Raw genomic sequence first — 13,297 nt, 5'->3', positions numbered from 1 at the left:
CATCTTCCTTTTCCTTTAGAAAGCATGCTGATTTTTAAAAGGCTACATATAAACTTTCAGACTGTTGTGTAGAGGAATCATTGGTGAAAACTTAGAAGCCATTTTACAAAAATGTGTTCATATTATATATTCACAGATTTCTTAAATACATTTAAAGGATACTTAGCAAAGCTTTATGTTTTTCTGATTTTGTTAAACCAGGTTAAGTGCAATAAACATTTTATTTTGAAGTTGTTTCTGATAAGAAAAAAATTTAGTCTTATTAGGTGGAATAAAAAAGTCAATAACTAGAAATGTCACTATTAAACAAGTACCTTGTTTTAATTGCAATGTCACCGAAAGAGTTTAAGTGATATTCTAACAAATTCCTGTAATCATATTCAGACACAATTTGCCTGAAAGAGGACAAAAAAGGACAACACGTTACTATTAGAAGTGTTTAGTAACAATTTTAGATTTTAATCAAAAATGAAACAGAAGAGGCTTGAAACTAACATTGCAATTTTTTTGGTATCTGAAAAAAAGTCAGTGGTCCATCCTGAGCCAATTCTTTTACACTTAACTTACAGGAAAAATATTTAAAAAAAAAAAAATCTGTTGGAAAAAAATGGTGGCACACTTGGGCTTTCACTGAGAAAAATCTACTCCTGTGTGTGCCTAACTAAGGATGGCCATCCTCAAATTCTTAGGAGTTATACTTGTGCTTAATTTTGCTAGATCTTAGTGTCAGCTTGCAATTCTTCTTACTTTTGAGTTTGGGATGCTGAAAAAAAATTCATAGTTACATACACAATTAAAGCCTCACTCCTGCTCCCCCTGAAACTGGGGACCAAACTCCTGTTGCTTTCAGCAAACACAGTCTGGGCTCTGCCTAGGTAGTGTGGTGTGCAGTCCCACTCTCCCAAGCCCCACGGGGTAAAGTTGGTCAGGATCATAAATACTGTTTGCATCATTTACGTTCACTTTAATCCATCATTAAGTTTAAATTCTAGCAGAAGAATTTTTCACTGTTAGTTTACCACCTACTCCTGGGTGATTATTTCTTTTACTTACAGAAAAATTTTGGACCCTTACTATAGCTTCCGGTAAATATCTATGATCCTACTTAAACTAAATGCTCCAGTTGTGATTTGAGGTAAAATAATGGAACCGCACAGAATATCTGCAGCCCATTATTACCACGATTTTCAACAAATTAGAAAATTGCAACACAGTATCACAAATGATAGAAAGCGGCAGAAAGAATATTCTATGCATTGTATTCATAAAATGCAGTGATTGTAGTGTGATGTTTTTTCCTCTGCTTTGAGCTGGATATGTATGCTTAATACAAATTTCAAATACATACTTCTTCATTTATACAGGTGTCTATATAAATATTTACATTTTTAGTTTTTGTTAAAACATACCTTTGTACTCATGGCCAAGCTTATTACTGTGTATAGGAACACAACTCATCTTCTGTCCCTTAATGAGCTCTCTGTTTTTGATTTAGTAGTTATACATTCCTTTGTAGTTAGAATTACAAACAATTGTACAAATAGTGGAAACAATATTATGAAACTTGTCTGACATCCATTCAATCTTAGTTCATATTACAAACAGTACCATTTGCATTATGATGGCTGTTAATACAATGACTTTAGCTACCGAAGTATCTATAGTAAATTAGTCTTTGGGACATCATATAAAGCAAAGTACCCCCTCCCCCAATTTTCCTTAGAAACTTGTAATTAAATGGCTGAAAGCAGGCTTGCTGCTACTTTTTATATAAAATCTGAGTAATAATATTGCTGACTTTAGATTCTATTTTAATTTGCACAAGTTCCCTATAACAACAAAACAATTCTATGTTCCCTTAAAATAGCAAACATTCGTATCCAATAACATCAGGATTACTCAAACTTGAGGTTTATTTGTTATTGCTAAAGGTTTCTAAGACCTAAATCAATACAGCAAGACACTCCATCCACTTCCTCCTTAACTGCAAGTACATGGCAACTATTTATATGGAGCTTGTGTGTTGGTTTCTTTTAAAAAAAAATTAATGAAGCTGGCTACAGTATTTCACTACTATAAACTCACAGTTAGAATCCAAATTGTTGTTGCTCTTTCATTTAATATATAACCTTATATATAATACACACGCACACACCAACATCACAGGATGAAGATCCATGCATACAATCCAGATGTGATGGTATTTCAGTGTTAAATGAAATAAAAATCATTCTGTTACTGTTAGATCCCAGACCACAGTATTTTAAAGTACTCTGCTTTCTACCTAGTAACCAAGTTAATTTACCTTAACCTTCAAATCCAAGCAGCATCACAAATTCCAAATTTTTTGTCATTGTTGTTGTTTTGATCCTCTTAGATTTCTAGTTTATATGGCATACATCTAAGATCCTGAACAGAGCCTCCACTGAACCAGCTTTTTAAGGTATCTGTTAAAGCTAATTGTGTGTCTGTTCATGGCTCCAAAGACTAAAAGCTGTCTTGAAAGTCCTATGACAGAGTTTACACATGTATTGTCTTTTGAATGTGATTGCTGAGAGTGGTGGAGCATGATAGAAGAGTGTATCTGACTCCTGTGGTACAAATAATTTTTCAGTAGTAGTGGAGCTTTCAGACAAGCCTGTTGGACTATCAGGCTCCAAAGGCTGGATTTTGGGGAGGGGTGGGGGTGGAGGTAACGGTGGTGGTGATGGGGAATTAGCTGGTGGACATATCTCAGGCTCCTTATTTGTGGACTCCTCTGCAGCCTGTGACATATGAGACTGGAAGTGACTCCACAGACGGAAATTGGTTCGGAAGGCCTTGTTACATACATGACAAATAAATGGCTTCACAGAGCATAAGAGCTCTTGGTGACGCTCCAGCTGTTTGCGTACAGTGAAAACCTTCCCACACTTTTCACAGGGCCACAAACCAGCATCTTTGTTGGAGACCACTTCCTTAGGTTCTCTGCTCGTTTCAGTGACCTCATCCTCGACATCATCTGCAGGCTCTTCTTTGATCTGAATTTTAAACTGCTTGGAAACACTTAAGTCTTCAGGTAGGCATGAGGAATCTTCCGAATCAAAATTTATTTGTTCTGACGAATCGCTGAATACACCATCTTCCTTTGCAGCAACAAAATTGTTCATTTTATTGGATTCTGACTGAGGAGGCAATCTTGACGAACTAGTTATTTCTCCATTGTGATCCAGGATAGGTAAAGAAAAGTTCTCTGATGGAGCCATTGTGTTTTGATTGTGAACTTCAACTTGATGACGCCAAATACTGAAGGATGATTTAAAGGTACGCATACACTCAAGACAAGTAAGCTTCTTGTATTCACACTTGCTTTCATGCTCATGCTTCAGCTCCGGAGAAGAAAATCTAAGGCTGCAGTAAGGACAGACAGTAGCATTTCTACAGAGTCGCTCATGATTTCCCTGTTCAATAAGCGAAGAGAGCTTAGCGTTGCAGAGACGGCACTGATAAACCTCTTTATTTTCTACTGGACTTTCAATATGAATATGATCTTTCTGCTTAGGAGCCTTATTTCCTCCAATTGGTTTCTCCCCTGGGTGCATTTTTATGTGCTGTTTAAATTGCGAGAGGAAACGATAAGCTTTCCCACAGTAGGTACAAATATAGGCTCCTTTGGTTCTCGATCTTAAATTCCTTTTGATGACTTGTTGTGCTTGCGAAGCAGACTGTCCCTGAAAACCTTGCTTGCCACGTCTTAGTTTAACTATTAGAGCTTTTTTAATTTCTCTCTCTCTCACTATATCGATCAGTTTTCTTTGGAATTTTTCATCCAAAACAGCATGCGAACTGGAAGCAGGTGAGGGATTCTTAACAATTCCATGTTGTGTCTGGCAGTGCGTCCACACTTTGAAATTTGTGTGAAACCTCTTGTGGCATATGTCACAAGCATAGGGCTTCTCTGGATTATGATACATGTTAACATGACGATGAAGACCTGCTGTTGACCTGAAAATTTTAAGGCAATGCTTGCATTTGAATTTTTTATTTGGTCTTGCTTCTTCCATCTCACTGTATTCATCTTTACTGACATCAGAATCAGGAAAATCAGCATCAAGGTGCGTAGGGCTTGAGCCTTCCTCAAAGTTATCTTCTGACCCAGGAGAACCCTGCTCATCTGCCTTCTGTTTCTTAAATGGTAGTCTTCTATCAGCTTGAAATCTCCTTTTTGCTGGAAGTCTGCTGGGCTCCTTATGATCATCCTCAGTTTTAAAAGGAAAGTCTTTATTTGTCAACGCTGAAGCATCACCCACTGTAACTCTTATTATTTCGGCAGGATCTGAAAGTGGACTGCTAGGTTCAGTTTTTATTCGCACCTCTGTGAGAGGGGAAGCAACCTCCCTATCAGTTGACTGAGAGGCACTGAAAGACCTAAGGCGATGTGGGTGTATTACCTGTGGTTTTTCATCTAAGACTAACTTCTCTGATGACTCTTTCAAGGATGACTTTTGAGACACAACATTAAATGTCTTCTGGGAATCATTAATTCCTGGTGAGGAGGATGATGATACCTGTGAAGGTTTTAGGTCAACAGAAGGTGAGTAAATAGGAACCTGGCTGTCCATGGACAGTGATCTTCGAAGGAGACTTTTTACAAGTGGCCCACTTCTGTCAATACTTTGGTTTTCTGGACCAGATCCACTAGATGGGATTACTAGCCCTAACTTTGAGTAGTACAGCAAATTCCTGTCTTCACCTTGGCTATTTCCTTTTCCTGCCTCTCTCAACAAAAATGTGGATTCTGATGTGCCACGCAGAGACAAGACTGGTGGACGCAGTCTTTTTAATGACATCTCTGTGGCCTTTCCTCTTAAAAGCTGACCACTGCTTCCTGGTTCATCACTTGCAATTTCTTTCTCTGCTAAAGGCATTTGAGGCAGTACTGTGTTCCTTTTCACTAAACCACCTCTGCTCTGATCCTCCACAGTTCCAGAAGTTTCATGAAGCTTGGTATAGCTCACAGGGCTTTCTTTCAGCCATCTCCTTTCAGTCAGTGATAAGTTGTGAAGGGTTTCAGTTGGTTTTGTTACTTGTGGTCTACTGCTAGTTTTGACAGCAACAGAGGGTGAAGGTTTTGAAGTATGGCTTAAATCATGTTGTGTTTGATTTATACTTTTCGCTTGTGCTTCAATTCTGTTCTGACAGACAATGACACTTCTCTTCTGAGAACTACTTTCATCTTCATCTTGATACAGTATTTTCTTAATAGGGCAAGCTGGAAAAGGAGCTTGAGGACTCTTAGAAACAATGTTTGTAAGAAAGGATATTCCAAGACTGTAGCCCAGTTCTTGCACAGCTGCAAGACTGCCTTTCTCAATGAACAAGGATGAAGAATAAATGTAGTTTAACACATTATCAAAAGCATCTGGTTCACAAAAGTCGAGTTGAAACACTGACTGAGACTCATTCTCCTTATTTGTGAACAGAGTCTGGAAGTATTCACTGCTGGCAGCCAGAACATTTTTATGAGCTCGAAATTTCTGATCTCCTACTATAAGAACAACATCACACAGCTGTCCTTTTAGACGCTCCTCATTCAGTGCGCTTAGAAGTGAAATGGCATGTGCTGGATTTATGTAATGCAAGAGCCCCTCCATGATGCTGATGTTTCTGAAAAAGAACAACAACAAAAAAAAGTTGTAGGTTGCCTTATGTGAACTGTTGTTAGAGATAAACACACCTAATCCCTCTGTACTTCATAAACTGGCTAAACCACAATCAACAGTGCTGAAGAAAACAGCTTGTTTGGAGGAAAGGTATGGCAATTAAAAAAATACTGTTAGCTCCAACAGATGCACAGGCATGAGAAGAACCAGCTCACATGCCCACTTTCAAATACACCACTAATAGCTCATCTTACACCAAGAATATTACACCTAACTAATTTGGGAGGTGGCGGGGCTGTGTTCTCTTCCTGCAATACACCTGTCCACATGAAGGAAGAGTTCAGTCATTTCACTCTTGATCATCTTTTTCTCAGCTTTAGCTTTATGAAGATCTATCTCGACAACTGCATTGATAAACTCTTGAATCAGATATCTAAAGCTTAGTTATGCCAAGTCACCTTTTTGAGGCTAAGCAACCCTTAGTCTCCTGCTGATTAAACAAATTAATGGGGTTTTGTTGTAATTTTTAATAGGATGATGGAAAGGGCATTGATACTGGGAAGGGAGAAGGAAGCAGGATTATTGTCTGTAATCTAGATTAATTCATCATGTTTACTTATGTTTAATAAGTATTGTTAAGATATACTTCTAGCTATCAAATATATGTCACTTATAACTGCACTGACAGGATCTGGTTTCTTGGAAATTTCACAATTATAATCGAAGTATCCCTGCATCGCTTTCTTCTAGCTTAAAAGCAATCAGAGAACTGAACTCCCCATTTTATTCATTAGTATAAGAACACTTTATGCCCACAACCCATATACTTGAGGAACAGTTACCCTCAGGCGCATCCCAGAGTACAATAAACACAAATTAAACTGCACTGCAGAAATCCCCATGTTCCATGTGCTTCAAAACACAGCCCACTCCGTACTGCAGGATGTCTCAATAACTCAATAGACTGCTCCTGATTAGATCTTAACAAAAGAAAAGAATCAGATTTTAAGTCAGTTTAAACAAAGAACTTCTGTGGCATGAATTGTAATTTATATTGTCTGTGCACATGTACACACAGAGAGAAATCAGCAATATCCAATTTTTTTTTTTCATGGACACTTTTACAATTCTGTTCAAGTTAACCTGCAAGAATTTTACACTACCTTCCTCTATGGTGGTAGTAAAACAAGTCAATGACATGTCAGTTAAAAGCAATTCTCTTCTTTTTACAGCTGAGTTGAGAAACTACTCTTTAGATATTTATACATGATGTATGCTACTACAGCAAAAAGGTTTCACTGTTCATCAGCTTACAAGCAAAACTGAAAAGTTTATCAAAATAAAAAACAATATTAAGAAGCCGTAACCCCGTAACTAATAAATGGGGGTGGTAAATCTTACAACTAATGGATCTAAATAAGTGATCAAGTCTAAACTGGTATTATTGAGAAATGAATCAAAGGGTGCCACATACAGTGTCTCAGGGCATTGATCATATCATAGGACTCAGTTACCACTTCTACACCTGAAGCTACCGAATGAGTTAGTAGTGTCACGGCAACACCAAAGCCAGAATTCTGTTTCCTCACCAGATCTGACTCTTTACTGAGTGTTTTAGTGTCTTGCAGTGTCGTTTCATACACATTATTTTATTCTTAATTTAATTTAACCTCAGATACTTATAATGCATAATCCCCCCTTCATCTAAAAAAAAGCAGAGCAGTCAAGCTTCTACGAATTTGAGAAACCAATCTATTTTGTTTTGCTTTGTATGCTTTGCTTAAAAGTACTGGGGGCAGTGGTGGTGTGTGCGTGCACTACCTGTCTCCTTTGTGGATGCCACTGCAATTTAGAGTGGTGGAGTCTGACTGGTCCTAATCCAGTCTTGTGGTCTGAGCACCCATTAACACTTGGAGCATTATTAGAACAAGTGTTCCAGGAATGTATCTTTTCCTTTAGTTTCATATGAAAGAAACTGAGTTTGCAAACTCAGGTGATTCATCTGGGATGCAAGCTGCAGTATGGTATGTGGAGGTAACAGATCAACAGTGCGCTTATGAAGGAAACTTGAACTAAAACAGTACTGTAGAGACAACCAATAGAAGTTGCTGCAGAACCCATATTTCAAGGACACATTGGGAAAGGAGTATATTAGTAAAATGGTTTGAAGTATTTTAAAATCTTTCACTTTCATCTGCTTTACCCAGGGCCTTGGGTCTTGTGTCAGACACTCGCAGAATAAACACCATGTAATTACTATGCGTTCCTTTGTCCATCGTAACACAGTAATACAACTAGTAGAGACTAGTGTAAAATCTACACATCTAAAGCAGAATCCAATAGTCATCCATCCTTCTTTCCACATTCTCCTTTTTTATTCATAGAGCACCTTCAATTTATTACATTAAACAAGACAGAGATGAGCATCCTATTACAATCCTCCTCCATTCTCAGAGCAGTGTCTCTTCTGTGAAGGAAGCAGAGCTCTTTGGTGCAATGTAACTCTGTCACTTTAACAGTAACCAAGGCTGCAACATACACAAATGGCAAGGGACCAAATTAATCCTGCAAAGGCAGCTTTAATCCTGGTATTTCCTAATTCAAGTGCTTGACTTTCAGCTTAATAGCCTTTAAACACAACAGTCAGAAATAAAACAAGCTATGATATGTTAAGAAACAAAGACAGAACTAGTTTGCTGAACCATTTTAACGCGTTTACACAGATCACCTCAAAGCCTGAAACACTTAGATGTTAAAATACCCCCAAAGATTACCAGAGTAAATGTACAATGTATTAAAATTTCACTGCATGAACACTTTTCAGTAGCAAAGTTGATCCAAGACATTCCTACTCTCTTTTGTTCATTTTATCTGCACACTGCAGTTCACTTCTCCTTCAGCTGTGCTAGTATAAATATTTGCAGGCCTGTATTACACAGCAGATGAGACAATAAGTAAAAAACAAATAATATTTCTTTCCAAATGCTGGTCAATTTTATCTAAAAGCACAATCTCAAGAACGAATGCATCGGCATAACTGAAGAGGCAGCAACCTGTGGCAGTGGAGCAGCTATAGGAAGGCAGGAACTCCTGACAACAGTTTGCCATCAAAGCCAACGCTCGGCTGACTGCGCTCAGCCCTGACACAAAAGGTGTGCCTAGCTGTTGTGTAGATAACAGAACTATGGCAGTCTCTTGTAACATTAGATTTGATTCCAGGTGTTTGAGGACTCATACTTCCTCAGTTGAAGATTATTTTGCCATTAACTTCCTAAGCTCTTTCCTCCAGATAATCTGCTTCTATTCTCTCCAATCATTTTTTTCCAACCACCTTCACTACTGACTGGAAACAAAGCTGTTTCCTCTTTTCTTCCATGATGTTTGGTTGACATCAAGGAAGCAGTAGGAGCATATCAGAAAAATCTCCCATTGTCTGTGTCCAGGTGTTACATGCCATAGCGGCTACTAGTCCTCAGGAGGAGCAAGACTCCAGACCCAGGAAGGGCAAGTGCAGCAGGAGAACCTGCAGCCTTTCTTCAGGAAGCATGAAAGAGATTTCAACAGCCCTCTACTGATCTCAGCAAACTAGATTTCAGAGACTTAAGTACCATGTTTGGTACGAGATTTATTTTATTCTGTTTTTTGAACAAGGATAGAAAAAGACACCTCTACTATTTCAAAATTACTTTCTGCAAAAAGGAAATCTCTACTCGGGAAAGTTCTTCATAAGGAAGGGGTGAAAAAGCTTAATCTTTGGCCCAGAAGTTTATTGATCTTCAACAGCTACCTGCCTTTGAAGTGGTAGTTCCCCTTTCCTCTGTCCCTTACTCACATCTCCTCCTCCCAGCCCTATGGTACCCTCCTCTTCCTTTCACCAGCTCTGCTGCTCATTTGACTTCCCAGTAAGTTGATTCAGTTCCCTAAAATGAAGCAGGAAAAAAACAAACAAAATCAACCCAGCTTTTTATATCTGTTTGTTATTTTATAGGGTAGGAGCTTAATCATCTCACTGAAAAGTCAGGTGAGCATCAGTTACAGCAAGGAGGCCATGAAACTATCTATTCTTTGTCAGTAAATTGTTCAATCAGCTTTGCCCATCTGAAACTTCACTTTCAGAAACAATGAAGTCACCGATGCTGAAACTTTACAAATAGAATCAGTTTACAAATAGAATTTGTGTGAACAATTTCAGCATAACAGCTTACACTTGCAAATACATAAGCAACTAAAGAAAGATGTTGATGTTGCCTGCTGACTTTCATTATAATGACACATCTGTCAGCTAAAGCTATGTTAATAGCATGTTGGGGGTGGCAGTGGGAAAGGCCATGTTCTGAAACACTTAATGAGATGTGGTGTTGCAGCAAGGAGGTGCCAGGGCTGTGAGAAACTGCAGTGAGAAGCAGAGAATACAAGGAAAGAGGAGGAAAGGGACACAGAGGAGACAGGCAACAAGGGAGACTTAACAGGGGTTTCAACAGGGAAAACATACATAAAAAGCATGGCGGGGCAAATCCACTAAAAAACCCAAAGAAACATGGATTATAAGACTCGGCCAAGAAATACAAGTGACTTCCTGGGGTATCCTCAGGTAAATGCAGGAATGTTGCACTCAGTTGCGAGTGCTTTGCAGAGGATTTGATGGCTCTGATAATTCATGTGCTGTTTCAGACACATGGGGGGAAAAAAGTCCCATTACTCATCAAGAGTCCAGATGCAAAAGAAACCTACAGTGCTTAAACTTCTACTCAGGGATCCTATGCTGGATTTTATTATTTGAGTTTGACAACAGTTTATCAAATGCCTCTTCTCCCATCAATAGCCTTTGCAACACAGACACTCTCCTACAGTCCATATGTATTTACACACATACCTACACACCCCCAAAAGCTATATGTAATAGCTCCAAACCTGCAGAGCAGGATTGTTTGCACTTCTATAATCTTCTTCTAACTAAATATTTGAGTAATCTCTTGCTGCAGGTTCAGGGATTCTGTCTTCCTGGATTTAACGAAATGGGATTTCAACTGCTATTGCTGTTTTCCACTGCAGACAATACTACAAACTTTCTCCATGAAGACAAATATTTTTCATTTCCAATAGGTCAGCAGCAAGGAGAGACTCACTGGTATGAAGACAGGCATAAAATCAGATTAATATATTTAATAGTGTGTGAAATTGATGTATTAATTTCCAACTATTTATCCTCCATACATACAGAAGCAGAAATTTAGGGAGAGGAAAAGAAGAAATTCTGTAATATTGCGCAGTCTATTTTGCCCTCCACTAGAGACAAATAATTAGCAGTTATCCTGATTCAGACTAGAAATTCTCTTAGAAATCAGAAGCTACTTTTCACATTCAGATCATAGCCACAGTTTTGCCAACTGACACTCAAAATAGCTGCTCCTGACTTGCAGCAAACTACACAATGACAGAGCAACACCGCAAAGCTCCACTTGTCATTCTCATTCTTGTTTACAAACAAGAAGCAGCTAAGGGTGCAATTTCATCTTACTCTCAGTCCAACCTAACTAAGGATTGCTCCTGCAAGGAGCAGTCCATGTTTCCTCCCCCACTAAGGAAGGACTAGCTTGCTGTCAGATCAGTAAACTGATCCAGCTGACCATGGGATTGCACAACTACTGGATGTAAGGGAGAGGGCAGGAATGTGCGCTGGCTGTGAGCTTTTCTGATTTTTCTTGAAAGAGTTCATGAAGATTAAAATACATCAAACACAGTTGGATAAAATATTTGTCCTGGCCTCAATGCCTTGACTGAAAGGTGTGTAACTCATCATCCAAATTGCTGTAAACTAAATCAAGAGACTAAAAAGTTTTAAAATACTGTTCCCTAAGGAGTTCTTCAGTTTTCATTCTCTTGAGTTTTGTAACATTGCCATTAAACTCTCTGACAGGACAAGACCAAAAGGCTTGATGGCCATACAATTTAAACACCTGCAAAAATCTCATCCACAGAAATATTTTGTATGATTTTTTGGTTCAGAGATGAATGAAATCAAGAATTTGAAGAAGGGGAGACACACACCAAACGTGTACACTTGTACTCTTTCTACAGGTTGACTTTATTATTTTATTGGTAATGCTGGGATATACTTACCAAATTGAATACTATTCAGTCATCTGCTTTACTATGTGAGCCTCTCTTTCTTTGTTTAACTGTCCCAATTCACAATAGAATCTTGTCCACATACTGCTTTTAATTTTGCTGGTATAGTGAAAATGACAAACCCTAATTGTAGGCATATTTCTAGTAATACAAAGGTGCTTGTTACAGGCATAGTATATTTTAGATGGGAAAAGCAGCCAATTATACCCATATAAAGTACTTTTCTATCAACAGAATTGTGTTTACACTAAGGTTTCTATAAGAAAACCAGAGATGGGGGGAAAAGTCATGCATTTAATCTGAAACATGCAGAACTAATACAAAAGCTGAGCCTAGAAAATTGCCAGGTGAGAAACTTATGATTCAGGGAACACAGGTATCTTCTACCCACTGAAGCGATCCACAGAAAACACCATTCAGCCATCATCTCCATTCAGCCATCATTAATTATGGGCAAGAACCTGGGAACATGGTACAGGATACTGTAAAAGGGCAAAGACAACAACAATTTTACATAAGAGATTTACAAGGTCATGAATAGCACGTGGAAGATCTTCAGCTTACTCAAAGTCCACATGCATTTGGAGGTAGGCAACATATCACATACTCTTTAAAAAAAAAATTAAAAAATCCTCCTCCATGAATAAGAACACTACGTATTTTTTCTTTATTCCTCAAGAGTATTTATGAAAAAGGAGCTGGTCTTACTGAACTTCCAGGGAATTTGGCCATTGACCTCAACAGCTGAAGGACTGTACTCAGAGTTATGTCCTGGCACAAAATAAATTAATTCCTTTTGGTTTTGACAGATTAAGTTGTGGCAAACAGTGTTTAGAAATCACCAGAATTCTGCTGCTTTTCTTTCCATTTTTTTTTATTTACTTTGAAAGGGTTTTTGTGAGACATATTTACTGTACCAAGTACACTATTTTTGAAAAATTCTCTGAAGATACTGACAAATTTATTCAGACCAAAATGCCAAATAGTTCACTCCAGAGTAGCTTTAATGTTTTTCAGCCGGTGGGCACCCACCCCACTGGGACTACTGGTACACTCCTAGTTCCAGTGTGTTGTGGCGTCAGGCTTGGTACTGGCCTATGCATGAGCCACACGGTGCTGGAGGGAAATCAGGGAGTAAGAAGGATGGGGAGCGAGGGGGTGGCAGGGACACTCACTGTCCCCATGTAAGAACTGTCCCTGCACTAACCACAACTTATTGAAGAGATTACTGAGAATGAATTGCAACCTACAGATTACTCACACTGCTAAGTGCTGATGTAGGATAAACCATGGATAAGGAGATTAACGCTCCGAGACAAAAAAGGGAGAAATATTTCTTCCTTTCCTGAAGAACGCAATTTAATTGTATATGAATTACTATGAAAGGACAAGTTTCACAACATTTTTTAAAAATTATTTGGCCAAAGGATTTTTCACGCCTTTTCATTACAGATTGTACGGAAAGATTTTGCACAACAAAAGTGTGGTGTTTCACTAAATCTCAGAGGGAAACCCCCCTCAACAAT

At 38.4% G+C, this 13,297-nt stretch overlaps 1 protein-coding gene across 2 annotated transcripts; it reads right to left on the bottom strand.

The window, feature by feature from the left end:
- Nucleotides 1-2,456: 2,456 nt before the first annotated feature.
- Nucleotides 2,457-5,648, bottom strand: ZBTB21 (zinc finger and BTB domain containing 21). 2 transcript variants are annotated; one of them, XM_009816072.2, is made up of 2 exons: nt 4,052-5,633; nt 2,457-3,448 (listed from the first exon to the last, which is right to left on the bottom strand). In XM_009816072.2, exons 1-2 carry the CDS (start codon nt 5,631-5,633, stop codon nt 2,457-2,459), a joined length of 2,574 nt encoding a protein of 857 aa, XP_009814374.1. The 2 variants fall into 2 exon arrangements, with proteins under 2 accessions (XP_009814374.1, XP_009814373.1); XM_009816071.2 differs by having other exon boundaries at nt 2,457-5,648.
- Between the last annotated feature and the right edge of the window lie 7,649 nt (nt 5,649-13,297).

Source organism: Gavia stellata, chromosome 1, assembly GCF_030936135.1.
Source record: "Gavia stellata isolate bGavSte3 chromosome 1, bGavSte3.hap2, whole genome shotgun sequence".
Taxonomy (NCBI): Eukaryota; Metazoa; Chordata; class Aves; order Gaviiformes; family Gaviidae; genus Gavia; species Gavia stellata.
This window is presented reverse-complemented; position numbering and strand designations above follow the sequence as displayed.

Coding starts and splice junctions, on each gene's coding strand:
- ZBTB21 (XM_009816071.2), bottom strand. CDS start 5,633: ATGGAGGGGCTCTTGCATTACATAAATCCAGCACATGCCATTTCACTT.